At 40.9% G+C, this 19,196-nt stretch overlaps 1 protein-coding gene across 5 annotated transcripts in view; it reads right to left on the minus strand.

Annotated features, from left to right (window-relative positions):
- VWA8 (von Willebrand factor A domain containing 8) overlaps window positions 1-19,196 on the minus strand; it is a 137,245-nt gene that overhangs the window by 53,496 nt on the left and 64,553 nt on the right. For 4 of the 5 annotated variants that reach the window (XM_058184495.1, XM_058184494.1, XM_058184496.1 and 1 more), the window contains exons 24-28: window positions 18,072-18,191; window positions 16,274-16,479; window positions 8,589-8,740; window positions 3,422-3,530; window positions 1,359-1,494 (exon numbers count right to left, since the gene is read on the minus strand). In XM_058184495.1, coding sequence (XP_058040478.1) covers window positions 1,359-1,494; window positions 3,422-3,530; window positions 8,589-8,740; window positions 16,274-16,479; window positions 18,072-18,191 — 723 coding nt within the window. Of the gene's footprint in view, window positions 1-1,358; window positions 1,495-3,421; window positions 3,531-8,588; window positions 8,741-15,250; window positions 15,457-16,273; window positions 16,480-18,071; window positions 18,192-19,196 lie in introns of all 5 variants that reach the window. The other variant, XM_058184493.1, reaches the window with a different exon arrangement.

Consider the following 19,196-nt stretch of genomic DNA (forward strand, 5'->3'; position numbering starts at 1 on the left):
TATAGCTGAACCCCTAAGCATAATCTTTAATAAACTAGTTCAAAACTAGTTCCCTTCCAAAACTCTGGTCTCTAGCCACAGTCATTCCTATCTTCAAAAAAGGAGATCCAAACCTAGTTGAAAATTACAGACCTATCTCTCTATTCTATTCATTATTATATTCTATTCTATTCTTCATTACAATATATATTCTATTCTATTCTTCATTACAATATATATTCTATTCTATTCTATTCATTACAATATATATTCTATTCTATTCTATTCTATATTACAATATATATTCTATTCTTCATTACAATATCTATTCTATTCTATTCTTCATTACAATTTCTATTCTATTCTATTCTATTCTATTCTATTCTATTCTATTCTATTCTATTCTATTCTATTCTATTCTTCATTACAATATATATTCTATTCTATTCTATTCATTACAATATATATTCTATTCTATTCTATTCTATTCTATTCTATATTACAATATATATTCTATTCTTCATTACAATATCTATTCTATTCTATTCTTCATTACAATTTCTATTCTTTCTATTCTATTCTATTCTATTCTATTCTTCATTACAATATATATTCTATTCTATTCTATTCATTACAATATATATTCTATTCTATTCTATTCTATTCTATTCTATATTACAATATATATTCTATTCTTCATTACAATATCTATTCTATTCTATTCTTCATTACAATTTCTATTCTTTCTATTCTATTCTATTCTATTCTTCATTCCAATACATATTCTATTCTATTCTATTCTATTCTATTCTATTCTATTCTATTCTATTCTATTCTATTCTATTCTATTCTATTCTATTCTATTCTATTCTATTCTATATTACAATATATATTCTATTCTTCATTACAATATCTATTCTATTCTATTCTTCATTACAATTTCTATTCTATTCTATTCTATTCTATTCTATTCTATTCTATTCTATTCTATTCTATTCTATTCTATTCTATTCTATTCTACCACATTTTGGACAAGACTGCCTGTGGATGCGAGGCAATTATGCTTATCCTTTGGGCGATTCTCTAAGCAGGCGAAAGGATTAGTCACCCAGCAAGAGAGGAGGGAGTGAATCAGGAGTATTCTGCAGAAGGTTTGCCCTATTACACAGTTAACTATTGAACAGGGAAGTAGAGGCTGTTAAGGATTGTACTTAAGGGACGACCACATCCGAGAGAAAGCATGCAAAAGGACAGCCTTTGGGGACTGAGCTTCCCTCGCACGCAAAACCATTCCTGCTAGTACCTGTTTAAAGGACTTGCGCAGCTTCTCAAATCGTTACTTACTCACAGAGTAATAAGAAATAAAGTGGATACTCTACCTTGCGACACCACATCACACACGAAGTTAACCTCGTTCAAAGGGAGGGTCCAGAATGCCAGCTCTTCTGTAAAACTCAAGGCTCGGGCTTCGTGCCTTTCCAGAGGGAAGGCCTGCGCCTTTAAATGTATAGGACCCTAAAAGAAAGGGAAAACAAGTCCTGAACCCCAAAACTGGAACGAAATCTTGCCAAACAAGACAATTTCAGGCAGCCATCGACCTGCGACCACAACTGACCCCAAAATACCTGCTGCTGAGCCAGACGGTTCTTAAGTGAGTTTTGCCCCATTTTGCGACCAAATCGCTGCACTTGTTAAGTTAGCCGCAGGGTCGTTAAGCAAATCGGGCTCCCCCCCTCCATTGTTTCTGCTTGGCAGAAGGTCACTAAAGGGGATCTCGTGACCCGGGGACACTGCCACCGTCATAAACATGAGTCGCCAAAGGTCCGAATTTTAATCAAGTGGTCAAGTGGGGATTCTGCAACGGCTGTAAGTATGAAATATGGTCCTAAGTCACTTTTTTTTCAGTGCCGTCATAAATGGTCACTGAATGAACTTTGCAACTCGAGGACTAACTGTATTGCTGAATTCTCCTTCTGTCTATAGGACAGAAGTTTTGTCTGGCAACTGCTAAGGAGCTAATGCGGAATTAAAAGCTATCTGGAACACAAATTATGGCAGTAACAACGGCAGGAGATGAAACCAGGACGCGGGTGCGAGACACGCGTACGAAAGGAGCCCGGCGGGATCTATGTTTTGGAGTTTAGGATGGATTAAAACTCGACATGGCAATGTGTTTTTGCCTCCCAGATGCCCTCTGCTCCTCACCTTTAATAAAAAACCACATTGGGGTAGTCAAAATTTAGGTATTCTGCTACCAAATTTAGTAACTATCATTGTAGGGTTTCAGAATCATCCAAACTGGTCAGTTCACCTTAAAACCCCTGAATATTTCTTGACTTTACTAAATCTCGCCTGTTTGGAACCCTCACCACATCTCTGACATCAATACAATTGAACGTGTCCAGAAATATTTTACAAGAAGAGTTCTCCATTCCTCTGAAAACAACAAAATACCTTATCCCACCAGACTTGAAATCCTAGGCTTAGAAAACTTGGAACTCCGTCGCCTTCGACAAGACCTAAGCTTAACTCACAGAATCATCTATTGTAATGTCCTTCCTGTTAAAGACTACTTCAGCTTTAATTGCAATAATACTAGAGCAACTAATAGATTTAAACTTAATGTCAACCGCTTTAATCTAGATTGCAGAAAATATGACTTCTGTAACAGAATCATCAGTGCTTGGAATACTTTACCTGACTCTGTGGTCTCTTCCCATAATCCTAAAAGCTTTATCCAAAAACTTTCTACTATTGACCTCACCCCATTCCTAAGAGGACCATAAGGGGCGTGCATAAGCGCACAAACGTGCCTACCGTTCCTGTCCTATTGTTTTTCTTTTCTTCTTCCTATATATATGCTTATACCTCCTTATATTTACCCATATATGTTTATATACTATATAATCTTTTGTATGATTCCTACATATATTGTTGTGACAAAATAAATAAATAAATAAATAAATCTTTTGTGATCCAGCAATCCACATCATCTTTCTTTCATTTGAAAATCGTTGCCCGCAATCCGTCTGGATTCTACGATTCTTGATTTTTTTAAAAAGTAGTTTTAAAAGTAGTAGCAACTTTAAAGTAGTTTTAAAAGTAGTGGCAACTATCTGCCTTCTTTAGATTTAGCAGTCTGGAAATGCTTGACCCCGGTTAAACATGCAGGTTTATGGTCAATATTAAGTTTGAAGGATCCTTGGTGCTTTTTCTGCTTGGTGGCTTTTTTGCAGAAGTTTCATTACCCAACTAGGTGATGTCATCAGTTTCATAGAGCAAACCTCACTCCTTCTAGCACTGATGATGTTACCTAGTTGGGTAATGAAACGTCTACAAGAAAGCCACCAAGCTCAGAGAACCCCCAAGGAGCCCTCACATCAACCCGGAGCTACAAATATTCTCATCTATCGATCTTAAGCTTGAACCAAATTTCACAAACCTTCACATCTACGCGATGCGTTTCCGTAGGACACAATAGTTTTCGGCGTGATTTCCCCAAATGATTCATTTTCCAGTAGCCCATAAATTTGGTATCAGGCAACGGCAATCTGACCAAGAAAAATACATCACTATAATTAATTTGGCACACATTTCTCTTGAGTTGACAATACTTCCCCCCCCCTCCTTCTTGTTAACAGAATTTTAACCAGTTACAACAGAATCTAAAGATGAGAATGCTTCTTTGCAGGATGTAATTCTACTTGGAAATTTTTCTGAACAGACAAAAAAAAAACAATGTTTCATGGTTCCAACGAAATATAAACTGAGTTCTGACTTATGAAATGAGAATGGAGAAGCTGCACCAACTCTACTCTTAGAAAACACAAGCAGCATTTTTGTGAAACAGCATTTGAAGATCTGGAATTGAGGATTTAGGGAATTAAATGTTTGAAGATTTTAACAGACGTTACACAGATTTATTTATTTATTTATTTATTTTATTAGATTTCTAGACCGCCCTTCTCCCGAAGGACTCAGGGCGGTGTACAGCCAAGGTAAAAAGAAACAATGGACAATTAAAAGTAAATTAAAAAACTTATTATACAATTTGGCCGAAAATTAAAATAGTTAAAAAACTAAAAACCCCAGTTTAAAACTTAAATAAAATTTAAAATTTGAAATCTAGACAATTTAAGAAAGCCCCGCGTGAACAAACAAATATGTTTTCAGTTCGCGGCGAAAGGTCCGAAGGTCAGGTATTTGGCGTAAACCAGGGGGAAGTTCATTCCAAAGAGTAGGAGCCCCCACAGAGAAGGATCTTCCCCTGGGGGCCGCCAGCCGACACTGCCTGGCGGACGGCACCCTGAGAAGGCCCTCTCTGTGTGAGCGTACGGGTCAGTGGGAGGCATAAGATAACAGCAGGCGGTCCCGTAAGATCAAAATATGATTCCCATCAAGGTAGAATTTTTAATATCAGAACAGAATAGAACAACAGAGTTGGAAGGGACCTTGGAGGTCTTCTAGTCCAACCCCCTGCTTAGGCAGGAAACCCTATTACCGGTAGCACTTATAATGATTTCTACTTGCGTCTATAGAAGCACACCTGTTTGAGTTAGCATTCTTCCTTCAAAATACAATACAAATACAAATCAGAACATAAATTTAGAGTTGGCTATAAATGAGACACACTTTTGCCTAGACCCTGAAATAACCTGAATCGATCAATAAAGTTTTCAATCCCAACGGACTTCTGTTATTAAAGCTGCTACTTCCTACGATATTGTATCATACAATGGCAGTTCACACTTGACCAAAAGACATCTCTTTTGAAAGATTTTAAACGTTGGAGAGCAGGGAAGGTTTGCAAATGTTGTCCGTGTGATTCAGCAACCGAAGGGGGAAAACGTAAATGTCAAATAACAGAAGTCTGGATTTGTAGCCAAAGTTCTCTCAACTTGAGTGCCTTCAGTGGTAACAGATGAAGATTATGTTTGCACAGAACTAAACATGGAAACTGGGCAACCAACGTGCACACCGTTCCATGCGAGTCACCCTGTTGAAATTTCCCTTGGGTCCTCTACACAACCGCATAAAAATCTCCTTAGATACGTTTATGGAGAAACCGCGAGATGTCTCTTCATCGTTAGCAGTAACTAGCCACGTTTGCCTGCGGAGGATTTCAAAAATGGTTGCGCTGTCCCTTCACGAGACAGTCCTTGACCTACCGCCTCAATGGAGCCCAACGTTTCTGCTCCCAAACGAGACAATTCGTTAAGAGAATTTCGGCCCATTGTACGACTTTTGTTGCCACGGTTGGTTTGTAACATGGCCGTTAAGCGAATCTAGATTGGTTTTGCTCGTTCGAAGGTCGCAAAAGGGGATCATGTGACCCCGGGACACGTCGATCATCTTAAGTAAGGGCTGGTTGCCAAGCATCAGAACTTTGATCCCGTGAGGGTGAAAAATGGACATATCAGATTTTTTGGAGTATAAGATGCACCTTTTCCCCCCCAAAAAAAGAAGGTGAAAATCTGGGTGCATTTTATACTCTGAATGTAGCCCCTCCCAGCTTCTCAAACAGAGGTTTCAGAGGCTGAAAAAAGCATTGGAAACTGAGCTTAGGAAAAAAGCCCCAAACGGAGCTTCAGAAAAGAAGCTCCCAAACAGAGTTTCAAAGCCTGATTTTTATTTTTATTGGATGGGTTTTTAAAATTTTGTGATTTTACGGGGGAGTACGTTTTTTAACATTTTGGGCATTTAAATTAGTTTTTTAAGGGATGTTTTTAATTATTGTGTGTATTTATATTTTATCTGCCTGTTCACCACCCTGAGTCCTTCGGGAGAAGGGCGGTATACAAATTAAAATATTATTATTATTATTATTATTAGAGGGGTTTTTTTTTCTGAAGCTCCGTTTCGGAGGCTTTCAGGGGCAGGAAAAAAAAAAAAAGCAAGGCACAGAGCTCACAACCAAGGAACCTGTTGCTAAAATTCACTTTTGGGGACAGCTGATTGGGAGTATTCCTGGAGGCCGATCTACCTGCCAATCAGCTTTTTCCTTATTTTCCTCCCCAAAAATTAAGGTGCATCTTATACTCCGAAAAATATGGTCAGTCATTTTTTCCGGTGCGGTTGTAACTTTGAATGATCACTAAATGAACTGTTATAAGTCAGGGGCTGCCTATCCTACTGGTGTAGACAGAGGAATGAGAAGTGATTGTCTGTAAATATTGATGCAAAAGCATTATAGAGAGTTGGTGTTGATGGCCCTGAGTTTGGAACATTTGAGGAAGGGGCCATAAAACCCCTAAAGTTGTTTGACTCTATAATGGCTTCCTATAAGCACGAGAAAAGGACAATTTTGATCAAACTTTAAAAGTGTGAGCTTTGCTTATACAGAAACACAGTTCATGGTTTCTGTCTTAAACCACCCTCTGTTTTTGCTACCGAGTCACTGTGAGAAATGTGAGAATCCACAAAGAGGTTACACACGGCTTCCCCTTAGCCACTGCTGGAAATTCACAGGAAATTGTGAGCAGTGACTAGTCCACAGATCGCTTGTGCATTAATCACTCAATCGAGTTGCTTTTTCATGAACAGGACAAACAAAGATGAGATCCATTATAACTTAAACTGAGAATCTTTAAGGGGGGGAAAAAAATAAGGCTACTAAAGATAATAAGGCTATTAAAGTATGAAGACGATGGAAGTTTAATCGATTTGTATATTGCCTAAGAAATGTTCATATAACACACTGAAGTGGAATAGAGTAATATTATAACTATTAAGTTAGCTATAGTTCAAAGGCTTGGGAGATTCTCAGTCATCCAGGTCATGGTTGTCCCAAAAGTGTTTTTTCAAGAGGTAACTGGACTTTTTTGTTTTTTCTTTGGAAGATCTTTCACTTCTCATCCGAGAAGCTTCTTCAGCTCTGACTGGATGGTGAGGAATGGAAGGATTCATACTCCTTGCAGACAGCTGGTCATTTGTTACTTCTATTCTATTCTATTCTATTCTATTCTATTCTATTCTATTCTATTCTATTCTATTCTATTCTATTCTATTCTAACTCATAGACGCCTAGTCATTGGCCCAAAATCAGCCAGTGAGTTTCCTGCCTAAGGCGGGACTAGAACTCACAGCCTCCTGGTCACTGGCCCCAAATTAAGAATTAATCAGTGGAACGGTTTGTCTCCAGAAGTTGTAGGATGCTCCACCACTGGAGATTTTTAGGAAAAGATTGGACAGCCACGTGGCATAGGAATGGCCTCCTGCTTGAGCAGGGGGTTGGACTAGAAGACCTCCAAGGTCCCTTCCAGCTCTATTCTGATTGATTGATTGATTTGCATCCTTTAGAGAGAGGACACAGATAAACCTCCAAGTGGTCTCAACAACTCTCTAAACGGATGTAAACGACCAGCTGTCTGCAAGGAGTATCAATCCTTCCATTCCCCAGCATCCAATCAGAGCTGAAGAAGCTTCTTGGATGAGAAGCAAAACATCTTCGAAAGAAAAAAACAAGAAAGTCCAGCTGGCTCTTGGCACCTTTGGGATTACGGTTCAATGGTTTATTGGATGCATATTTTAAAACCAGCACACTTAAGGGACCTCGTGTTAAAAATTGGGAAACGACTGAATTAATGCCTGCAATTCTGAGTGCGAGATTTTACTCAGTTAAGAATGGTGCTAGCGATGGTTTATTCAAACCACTGAATGAGATTGATAACTAGAAAAGGCTCTTCCTCCTGATCTCAAAAAACAAACAACACAGCCACCAATTTTTACAAGTCTGTTTCGCATAACCTTTCCAAAAATAAAGGGAAATACTTGTTTTCATTGAAGATGGTTTCTGAACGTTGTTATGGTTTGAGCTTTAAAAAAAAAGTGATTTTGTAAAGTATTATTATTATTTTATAATTTATACACATCACATATAATTTATACACATCAAGGTATCTGTTCGATGTTCGGTAAATAAGCACCCAATAGCACAGGGTGTCCATAAGCCCCATTAAGCAAACTGGATACCATGAAAAGAGTTTTGAATATCGCAAGGTTGAAGAAATACGAGAAAACTCTGGTCTAATTGGGGGAGACGATGTCTGTTATCCATAAGCTTCTGTCAAAATATGAAAACCTGTCGGCGTGGGTGATTTGCGTCTTTGGTTTAATGACATCATTACGAGATGATGTTGATCACCAGAGAAACTTGACTGGTGCCAGGCAAAACCTATTGAAGCAAGATCGTTTGAAGTTTCGCAGTAGTTTGGGGAAATTTGCCCCGTGCAGAATTAAAAGCCAAGTCAGTTCACTCATTTCCATTTTTAAAAAAAAAAACAGTTACAAACCAGCTTTGTACAAATGACAGCGATAAATTAGCAAGAGACCAAACAATGAATAGAAACCAAGAAGAATCAAACAAATATTTCCCTTTATTTCCATTGCACAAATCACCAATGTTAATTAGATTTTAAAAAAAACAACACGACTCCTCCATATAAACACATTGTCGTATCCCGTAAAGATACACACTGATAAATGTTGTGTAAATAAATAATTACGCAACCGAATGACCCTTTTTTCGGAGGAAAAAGACACATGGAATTTGCTTCAAGCATTTCCAGGTTTTTATAACTAGCAGCAATACGGAGGACAATTAGCCTTACTCCTTCGCCATCTGTACGTTGTCGGGTTTGGCTCCGATCGGTATTCCGTGTTTATGCAAAGTCCTAATTAATATCTCGCGCATTTCTTTGTTGTAGGAGTCAAAATCAAAGACGTTCCGAACGACGTTAGCAAGTCCTTCGGTCGGAAACTTCTGCAGAGATTAAGAAAGAGACAGGAAAAAAAAACCATGGAGTGTCAGTTTGTTGACAGTGATGAAAAGTGCGAAAGTTGAAAGTTTGTTCCGTTATACACAAAAAAAAATATTCTAAGCCCGCTCTGGCGAACCTATGGAAGGCGTGCCAGAAGCGGCATACAGAACCATCCTGTGTGGGACACGCGGTCTCACTGGCTCCTCTTCTGTGTTCTTGTGCACACACACACACGCGCCAGTCGGCTGGCCTTCACACATGCGGGAACGCCAAAACTTGGAAGAGCAGCATTTTGTCATGCATGTGCGCACTGGCACCTGAACTTCTGGATTTCTGTCACGCCAGCTATTCTTTGGGCATGCCTCTGCACCGGAAACCGGAAGTTTGGGTGCTGGTGCGCACTGCTCTTACGGGTTTTGGCACTCTTGCGCGTGCGAAGGCCAGCGAGGCCATGCGGTCCAGGCGGATGATTTTGTGTGCCATTTCCGGCATGCAGGTCAGCAGGCGGCGATGTAAAAGGTTAGTCATCACTGTTCTAGGTGTTTACTACGCTCTCCGTGCACTGCAATACCCAGAAGCATATTTTTCAAGCCTTTAGACATTTTAAAGGGAAACTATGAAGGACTATCAAAACTCTCGTCCCTTAATTAGGAGCAAAGAGACAAAACCGTCAAATTGTATGGTCACTTAAACAAACTGTTACATTCAGAGGGCTAATGTCACCTAGGATTGTGTTTCTGCTTACACAATGAAAACTCTTCACTCTTTGTTATTCCAAGTAACAACCCCACAGAATCAAAACTCCGAGGCAGGTGTGTTCCTCAAAGTATAAATTTATATGGAAGACAAATCAAAAAGAAAAAAGAAAAAAGAATAGTGCCCCACTGTTCATGCATTGATCTGTTTGTAAAAAAAATATTTTTTTAATTAAAATAAATAAAATTAACATTTAATTTTTATTAAAAAATTAAAAAAAACTTGTTTAAAAAAGTATAAATTTATTAGAATAGAATAGAATTCTTTATTTGCCAAATGTGATTAGACACACAAGGAATTTGTCTTTGGTGCATATGCTCTCAGTGTACATAAAAAGACAAGATACATTCATCAAGAATCATAAGGTACTTAATGATAGTCATAGAGTACAAATAAGCAATCAAATCATACTAGGAAATAATCAATATAAATTGTGTGTGTGTGTGTGTGTGTGTGTATATATATGTCACATGATCCATGATCTGTTCACTGTCCCAACTCCAGCTGGTCTCCATCCATGCCTCCCCAGCACCTGGCGAGACGTCCTTGGTTCCCAGGGGAAAGAATGTTATTATGGTTACAAAACCCTTGCTATCTCCTCCTTCCCTGCCTCTGGTTCCCACAACTTGCCCAGCCACCGCTGTGGCAGCCCTGAAGATGCCAAGAAAAAATGGCTCCAGGGCTGACAGAGCGCAGAGAAGAGCAGCAAAGATGATTAAGGGCCTGGAGGCTAAAACCTACAGAGAACGGTAGCAGAAATTGGGCATGCCTAGAAACAGATTAGGGGGTGACATGGTAGCGGCGTTTTAATATTTGAGTGGCTGCCACAAACAAGAGGGAATCGAGCTATTCTCCCAAGCCCCTGAGGGAAGGATAAGAAGCAACGGGGTGGAAATGAATCAAGGAGAGAAGCAACCTAGAACTACGGAGAAATTTCCTAACAGCGAGAACAATTAATCGGTGGAATAGTATGTCTCTAAATGTTGTCCGTGCTGCTTCACTGGAGGTTTTTAAGAAGAGATCGGGCAGCCACTTGTCAGAAATGTTACCGGGTTTCCTGCCCAAGAAGGGGGTTGGACAAGAAGGCTTCCAAAGTCCCTTGCAAACGCTGTTATTCTGGATTCTGACCGCTTTCTAACATTGTGTGAATGAAGAGAGCTACTGCACGAGAAAAGGTTAGCTGGCGGTCATCTGCAGAGCCTCCTGACTATGGGATGTTCGATTTTTCCAAGGCACATTTTTTTCTCTGCTTTTCAGACGTACAGACGATGCAAAACAACTTTGTTCGGCTGGGAACCCGAAGAGAAGATCTGAGCGGCTGGATTTTATAACTAAATAAATCACGCTGTGAATATGCACATCCTGAAGCTCCCAGCAGTATAAACAGCTTCCAACTAAAAGAGGCTCCGTTTGTATAAAACAAACCTGATTCTGGCGGCAGAAGCCTTAGCAGAGCCCTACCGTGATAGAATCAGATATTGCGCATGAGTAACTTCCTTCCTCCGTTCTCAAGCTGTGAGATTGTATCACTTCCCTCCTTCCTTTTATCCCAACGGGTTCCCATTACCTGCCAGAGACTGGAGGGGGTTACCTCTGTGTCCTAAACAATTACTCCTGTTTCTCCGTGCTGCTGGTGGAGGAAATTCTAAATAAATCTAGTCATTCCCCTGATCCAGGTCTCTTGGAAGCCCTGGAGGCCAAGAAAACCAGAAACCTGAATTCAAAGCAGAGATCGAGTGGATGAATTAAGACCTTCTCTTGCTTTATGTCATAATTATGTTTGTTCCTTGGTTATTTTTAGATTCATTTATGGAACGGTTCAACGTCCAGCTTGTTGAATTATGACGGTTCTTTGGCACAAACAAGCATTCCAGGATCTCTCTCTTTCTTTCTTTCCTCTCTTTCTTTCTTTCTTTCTTACTATTTGAAATAGAGTAACAGAGTTGAAAGGGACCCTGTAGGTCATATAGTCCGACCCCCTGCTCAAGCAGAAGACCTTATACCATTTCTGACAGATGGCAGTCCGGTCTCTTCTTGAAAGCTTCCAGGGATGAAGCTCCCACAACTTCTGGAGGCAACTTCTGTTCCTTGGGTTGATTGTTCTCACTGTCAGAAAATTTCTTTAGTTCTAGGTTGAATCTCTCCTTGATCCTTTGGAAAATAAGCTGACTCCCTCTTCTTTGTGGCCACCCCTGAGATATCGGAACACTGCTATCATGTCTCCCCTAGTCCTTCTTTTCATTAAACCAGACATACCCAGTTCCTGCAACCGTTCTTCATATGTTTTAGCCTCCAGTCCCCTAATCATCTTTGTTGCTCTTCTCTGCACTCTTTCTAGAGTCTCACATCTTTTTATATCATGGTGACCAACACTGGATGCAGGATTCTAATTCTAATGCAGAATTCAGATACTGGGAGATACTTAAAACAAGAAACCAGAACCTTCTGAAAATAAAGCATACGCCATGTGATGGACAATCTGGTAGAAGTATTCTTTTACAACCAGCTCAGATGCCAGATGACCAAGAAGTTGGGTCTGGTTTCAGTCTAGCTCCCTCCGGTTATGTCTGTTGTGGTCCACTAGCAGCCTCCGGAGCTGGTAGCTGAGTCGGACAGTGAGGAGGTGGGGAGGACAATGGGCCAGTCCTGGAGTCAGGGGAAGGTCCAGATGAGGGCTTTGCGCCGAAGGCAGAGATGGGGCCAGGGCCATCTGGGAGCAATGCACGGACTCCGGAGCCTCCAGAGGTGGACAGCAGAGAGGCAGGGGAACAAGAGGAGCCTGTTCCTAGTGCAAGTATGTGAAGGGCTGCCAGAAGGCAAGAGTGGTTAAAGAAAAAGGACTTGAGAGTAAGGCCAGGAGATGATTGGCTCCTCCCATAAAGCTTAAAAGAGTAGCAAAGACTCTTGGGTTCTTTGTAGGAAAGCAACATTGCTACAATTGTTTCTAGTCGGTGTCTCATGGAGCTTTGCCAAGAAAAGCCTTTGGCAGGGTGCCAAAGAAGATAAAAGTTTGTGATAAGGACTTTTTCTGAAGGACTTTGCTTTGGAATTAATTTGGACTAAGCTGGGAATGAAGTAATTCCCAGCTGTTATAATAAAATAGGGTTGTTTAAGACTGATTGTGTCTTTTATGCCTAAATCACAACGATGTCAGGTGCGAAAGACTAAGTCCAACTTCACTGAAGGTTCAATGAAGCTGATTTACTACTAAAAGGCTATGTACAGAAATCTTCTCGACTAATGGGCGGAACCTGGTTAGGGCTAGATAAGAGTCAATGGTACTCAAAGGCAGTTGGACTTAGTTCACTTGCGGCTACTTAGGAATTCTAGGTGGATTCCTCTTTTAACTCCGCCCCCGGATTCTGCCACTCCTCCTCCTAGAGCAGGGGTGTCAAACTCAATTTCATTGAGGACTGTCTCAGGGCTGTGGTTGACCTCGGAGTGGTGGTGGGCGTGATCGACTGGGTGGGTGTGGCCAACTGAGTGGGCGTGGCCAGCTTGACACCACTCCCCAAACCGCTGGCATGTTTTCTCTTCGCATTGGGTAGACCAGGATGGCCCTGCATACTCCTGTCCTACAGGTTAAGATCCACGGCAGAAGAGTTCCAATTCAGGTTGGCAATTTTAAGATGCATGGACTTCAACTTCCAGAATTCTCCAGCAAGCCATTCTGGCTTGGGACTTCTGGGAATTGAACTCCACGCATCTTAAAAATCGTCAAGGTTGAGAAACGCTGGTCTAATTGGTCAATCAATTAATCATGATACTGGGCTGAGCGGCGGTGGCGCAGTGGTTAAGAGTGCAGCCCTGCAGGCTTCTTCTGCTGACTGCCGGCTGCCTGCAATTTGGCAGTTCGAATCTCACCAGGCTCAAGGTTGAGTCATCCGTCCATCCTTCCGAGATTGGTAAAACGAGGACCCAGATTATTGGGGGCAAGAGACTGACTCTGTAAACCGCTTAAGAGAGGGCTGTAAAAGCACTGTGAAGCGATATATAAGTCTTAAGTGCTAATGCTGGAGCTATTGTTCGTTCCTTCCTTCCTTCCTTCCTTCCTTCCTTCCTTCCTTCCTTCCTTCCTTCCCTCCCATCCATGGTACACAGTGGTTAGAATATAGTAGTGCAGGCTAACTCTGCCCACTGCCAGCAGTTCGATTCTCACCGGCTCAAGGTTGACTCAGTCTTCCATCCTTCCGATGTCGCTCAAACGAAGACTCAGATTGTTAGGGGCAATGTGCTGACTCTGTAAACCGCTTAGAGAGGGCTGTAAAAGCACTGTGAAGCGGTATATAAGTCTTAAGTGCTATTTAATGTTCCCTCACTCTGTTTGCTCTATGTTCTACTTGTCCAGCTATGCCTGAAACACCTTGTCCCATTGTGGTCCACCTCAATAAAATAAAGATACTGAGGAACTAGAAAGAGGGAAGGGAAGTTTAGGGGTTTAGAGGCTAAACCTTTTTCCTTCCACAACATCTGTTGTGCCTACAGTGTCTTGAAAACCAAAAGGAGAGAAGAGAGGAGCGTCTTAAACTCTATGGTAGTCATGGAGAACCTTTTAGAGACCGAGGGCCCAAACTGCAACCCAAAAATGCTAACACGGCAGTTTAACCTGAATAATGAGGTTTTATGACCTAAAATAATGATAAACAAGGCAGAAGTTTCAGCTAAATGTTCTAAGACAAATGTGATAAATGCACTTTTATACCTTCATTTTTTTCTGCTTTTGACATATTACGTTTAGCAACAATAAAAAAGAAAAACTTTTATAATCTCATTTCTCTTTCCCTCACTCTCTCCCCGTCTCTCTTCCCTACCCTCCCTGTCTCTCTCTCTCTCTCCCTTTCTTTCCCTCCCTCTCTCTTTCTCTTTCTCTCCTTCTCTCTTTCCCTCCCCGTTTCTCTCTACCTCCCTGCCTCTTTCCCCCCCATGGGAGAAACGCAATGGGAGCCGGGCTGGGGCGACGGCGCGCAGACCCACAAAGAGGGCTCCGAGGGCCACCTCTGGCACGCATGCCATAAGTTTGCCACCACTGCTCTATGGGATGTTTCAGTGCACAAAACAATGTTTCCGTAACTTACACTTACAGGAAAGGAATATGACACAGTTTGGACTCCTACCGATCAGAAATCCAGAAATTTAAGCCATTCAGTTCGTAATTCATAATTAACTGAACTAGAGAGGACACAAAATGGTTCCTTCTTTCTGTCCCAGTGAGGACAAGTTTCTTCAGGCTTTGGTGAAATATCCTTAGAAATATCTTGTGGAATACATTGCTTAACACAATGTAAGCCGCCCTGAGTCTTCGGAGAAGGGCGGGATATAAATTCAAATTAAAAAAAAAATACACCATGCTTTCCAAATGACCCCCCTACAAAGAAGAAGGGAATCAAGCTATTTTCCAAAGCACCTGAAGGCAGGACAAGAAGCAACGGATGGAAACTAATCAAGGAGAGAAGCAACCTAGAATTTGCTGACAGTGAGGACAATTCACCAATGGAACTGCTTGCCACCAGAAATTGTGGGTGCTCCAACAAGAAACTTTAGGTTTTCTAAGAGGAGATTGGACAACCATTGGACAGCTATTTGTTTGAAATAGTAAAGGGCTTCCTACCTGAGCAAGGAGTTGGACTAGAAGACCTCCAAGGTCCCTTCCAACTCTGTTATTCTGTTAAATGTCAAGGTAGTCTTTAAAGATGTCAGAAGCCAAATGTCTTCAATTATTAACGAACCGTTCAGGATCAGGAACGGTCATACGGTACCTGTAAATGCTTGACAATGTTCACTACTTCTCGAGTCGAGTAAGGATAATTGATAATTCCTTGGTCAGCCAAACTTCGCAGCTCTCCAAAAGCTGCTACCAGCTTCTGGAGAACCGAGTCAGGAACGTCAGGCCCGTACTGTCGAAGCATCGCCAGCTCTGAGTTCGGTTTAGGGTTATCAACAGCGTGACAGCTAAATATATCTCCTGGAACAAGCAAGAAGAAGAAATAAGAAAATGGTATCCAATATGATAATTCATTTGTAGTTCAAAATAAAGAAGAAAATGTGTGATGCTTAAACTTTATCACTCTGGTGTGCTACAGTGAACTCAGAGGGGTACTTGCGAGAGATTTAAATTTTTTTGTTATACTATTTTTTTATTGTTTTATATTATACATTTCTTTTATATCTTGAGGAGTGTGCTCTCTAGGTGTCCAAGGTTTTAAATATACAAACAAGCATCATTATCATCGTAATTATAATCATATGTAAATAGACAAATATACAGTAACATATAAACAAATATACGATAACATCCATCATATAACAACATATATTATCTTCCATTGTAATATCAATTATATAACCATCAAGTAAAAAAAAAATACACCATGCTTTCCAAATGACCCCCCTACAAAGAAGAAGGGAATCAAGCTATTCTCCAAAGCACCTGAAGGCAGGACAAGAAGCAACGGATGGAAACTAATCAAGGAGAGAAGCAACCTAGAATTTGCTGACAGTGAGGACAATTCACCAATGGAACTGCTTGCCACCAGAAATTGTGGGTGCTCCAACAAGAAACTTTAGGTTTTCTAAGAGGAGATTGGACAACCATTGGACAGCTATTCGTTTGAAATAGTAAAGGGCTTCCTACCTGAGCAAGGAGCTGGACTAGAAGACCTCCAAGGTCCCTTCCAACTCTGTTATTCTGTTAAATGTCAAGGTAGTCTTTAACGATGTCAGAAGCCAAATGTCTTCAATTATTAACGAACCGTTCAGGATCAGGAACGGTCATACGGTACCTGTAAATGCCTGACAATGTTCACTACTTCTCGAGTCGAGTAAGGATAATTGATAATTCCTTGGTCAGCCAAACTTCGCAGCTCTCCAAAAGCTGCTACCAGCTTCTGGAGAACCGAGTCAGGAACGTCAGGCCCGTACTGTCGAAGCATCGCCAGCTCTGAGTTCGGTTTAGGGTTATCAACAGCGTGACAGCTAAATATGTCTCCTGGAACAAGCAAGAAGAAGAAATAAGAAAATGGTATCCAATATGATAATTCATTTGTGGTTCAAAATAAAGAAGAAAATTTGTGATGCTTAAACTTTATCACTCTGGTGTGCTACAGTGAACTCAGAGGGGTACTTGCGAGATATTTAAAAAATTTTGTTGTACTATTTTTTATTGTTTTATATCATACATTTCTTTTATATCTTGAGGAGTGTGCTCTCTAGGCGTCCAAGGTTTTAAATATACAAACAAGCATCATTATCATCGTAATTATAATCTTATGTATATAGACAAATATACAGTAACATATAAACAAATATACGATAACATCCATCATATAACAACATATATTATCTTCCATTGTAATATCAATTATATAACCATCAAGTAAAAAAAAAAAATACCTAACAAAGGTCCATCTTTCCGTCTCGCCTTCTCCTTCCCTCTCTTCCCTTCTCCCCTCCACTTCTCTCTCCTTCCCTTTTTCCTTCTCTTCTCCTCCGCTTCACTTCCCTCTCCTTCTCCTCTCCCCTCTCTACTTCCCTTCCTTCTCCTACCTTTTTCTCTCCTCCTCTCTCTTCTTCTCCACTTCCCTCTCCTTCCCTTTCTCCTACTCCTCTCCTCCCATCCACTTCCCTCTCTCATCAGCAGCCTACGGAGCTGGCAATGGAGTCGGACAGCGATGAGGCTGAGGTGGGGCCAGGGCCATCGGCAAGTGAGGTGCGGACTCCAGAGTCTCCAGAGACTGAAAGTAGTGAGGCAGAGGATCAGGAGGAGCCTGTTCCTAATGCACGCGTGAGGAGAGCGGCCAGAAGGCAAGAGCAGCTCAAGCAGAGAGGACAACTTGGGAGTAGGGCCAAGAGATGAGATTGGCTGCTCCCATAAGGCTTAAAACAGACCAGCCGGAATGATTGGCCTTTGCTGGAAAACAACGTTGTAGCTGCGTCTTCTGCTTCATCCTCTGCTTCGTGTACTTCTTTGTTTTTGTGGCTTCTGGACGTTTGCCAGGAAGGGCCTTTGGTAGTTTGCCTAATTGGACCAAGGTTTGCGAGATAACTGAGGAATTTGTGTTGGGAGGCATTTGTTTTACATTGAGTTGAACGATGCTGGGAATGAAGTAATTCCCAGCTGTTCGAATAAAGTTTGTTTTTCCACGGACTAAGTTTTTTACTACCTACTTGGGCCTGGGTCACAACAACTTCCCTCTTTTTCTGTCTCCTTCCTTCTCCTCTTCCCCCAGCCTTTCTCCCCTTAAATTTTTGAAGAAAACACAAGAGGTGTTAAACTTAGCTTGCCGACTACGCTACTCCTAGCCTTTCAAAATGGAGCTTATTTTTAACATATACTTTTTTGAAAACCATTTTCCTAGGAAAATTATGTTATGGCCCAAAATATACCTTTCTTTTCCCAAATAGCAAAGGGGTAATGGAGTCTAAAATGAAGACATGGTTTTAATACACCTAAATTAGTAGCTTCCTTGGGAGTTTTTTTTTCTTCTTCTTCCTACAACCAGACTCGTGAAACAAAAGTAGCATTTTTTTTTTCATAGAAAAGACCATAAAATAGAAGCTTTCACAAAGTGCCTGACTTACCAAGCGTTCCAAAAAAGTCATTCCCCAAGAAAGGGAATCCCGGCCTGTTTGCTAACACAATCATCCTAAAATCCGGATGAATTGCTATGACATTTTTTCTCCCATCTGCAGCAACAGGATCTGGGAGTTGAACAAACAGAATTAGTGTTTTCGATCTGACAAGACGTAATTCCAGAAAGAAAATGGTTATCAAAAGATAGCAGGTATGGGGTACGTATAACAACAGGTATGGGGTACATATAACAGGTATGGGGTATGTATAACAACGCGGCAATCAAACTCCATAAACTATGAATCTATTAAACTACTATAAATTCAACTGTTTTACTTGAATTCTTAAAGATACTTTAATACAGGGGTCTCCAACCTTGTCAGCTTTAAGACTGGTGGACTTCAGCTCCGAGAGTTCTGGCTGAGGTAGTCTGGGAGTTGAAGTCCACAAGTCTTAAAGTTGACAAGGCTGAAGATCCCGGCTTTAATAGTAAGAGTTAAAAGAATATAACATGCTATTTGTTCAGATGCTGTTCAGATCGAACAGCAAATTAACAGGCCAAACTACCAAGTGATGAAATCCAATTTTTTTTACTACTGGTTCTATGGGTGTGGCTTGGTGGGTGTGGCTTAGTGGGCGTGGCAGGGGAAGGATACTGCAAAATCTCCATTTCCACCCCACTCTGGGACCAGCCAGAGATGGTATTTGCTGATTCTCCGAACTGCTCAAGATTTCTGCTACCGGTTCTCCAGAACCTGTCAGAACCTGCTGGATTTCACCCCTGAAAATTACATATTACTTTAGGAACTTGGGGCCACGGTGTATTTTATATATCAATTTAATAATATCAATTTAAATTGTAAAAATACAAGCAACATAGTTATAGTCATAAGTGGGAGGAGATGGGTGATGGGAACGATGAGAAGATTAATAGTAGTGCAGACTTAATAAATAGTTTGACAGTGTTGAGGGAATTCTTTGTTTAGCAGTGATGGTGTTCGGGAAAAAAGTATTCTTGTGTCTAGTTGTTCTGGTTTGCAGTGCTCTATAGCGTCGTTTTGAGGGAGGGAGGGAAGGAAGGAAGGAAGGAAGGAAGGTATAATGAGAGTGAGGGATGGAAATCCTGCCTTAGC

This window comes from Ahaetulla prasina, chromosome 5 (genome assembly GCF_028640845.1).
Source record: "Ahaetulla prasina isolate Xishuangbanna chromosome 5, ASM2864084v1, whole genome shotgun sequence".
Taxonomy (NCBI): domain Eukaryota; kingdom Metazoa; phylum Chordata; class Lepidosauria; order Squamata; family Colubridae; genus Ahaetulla; species Ahaetulla prasina.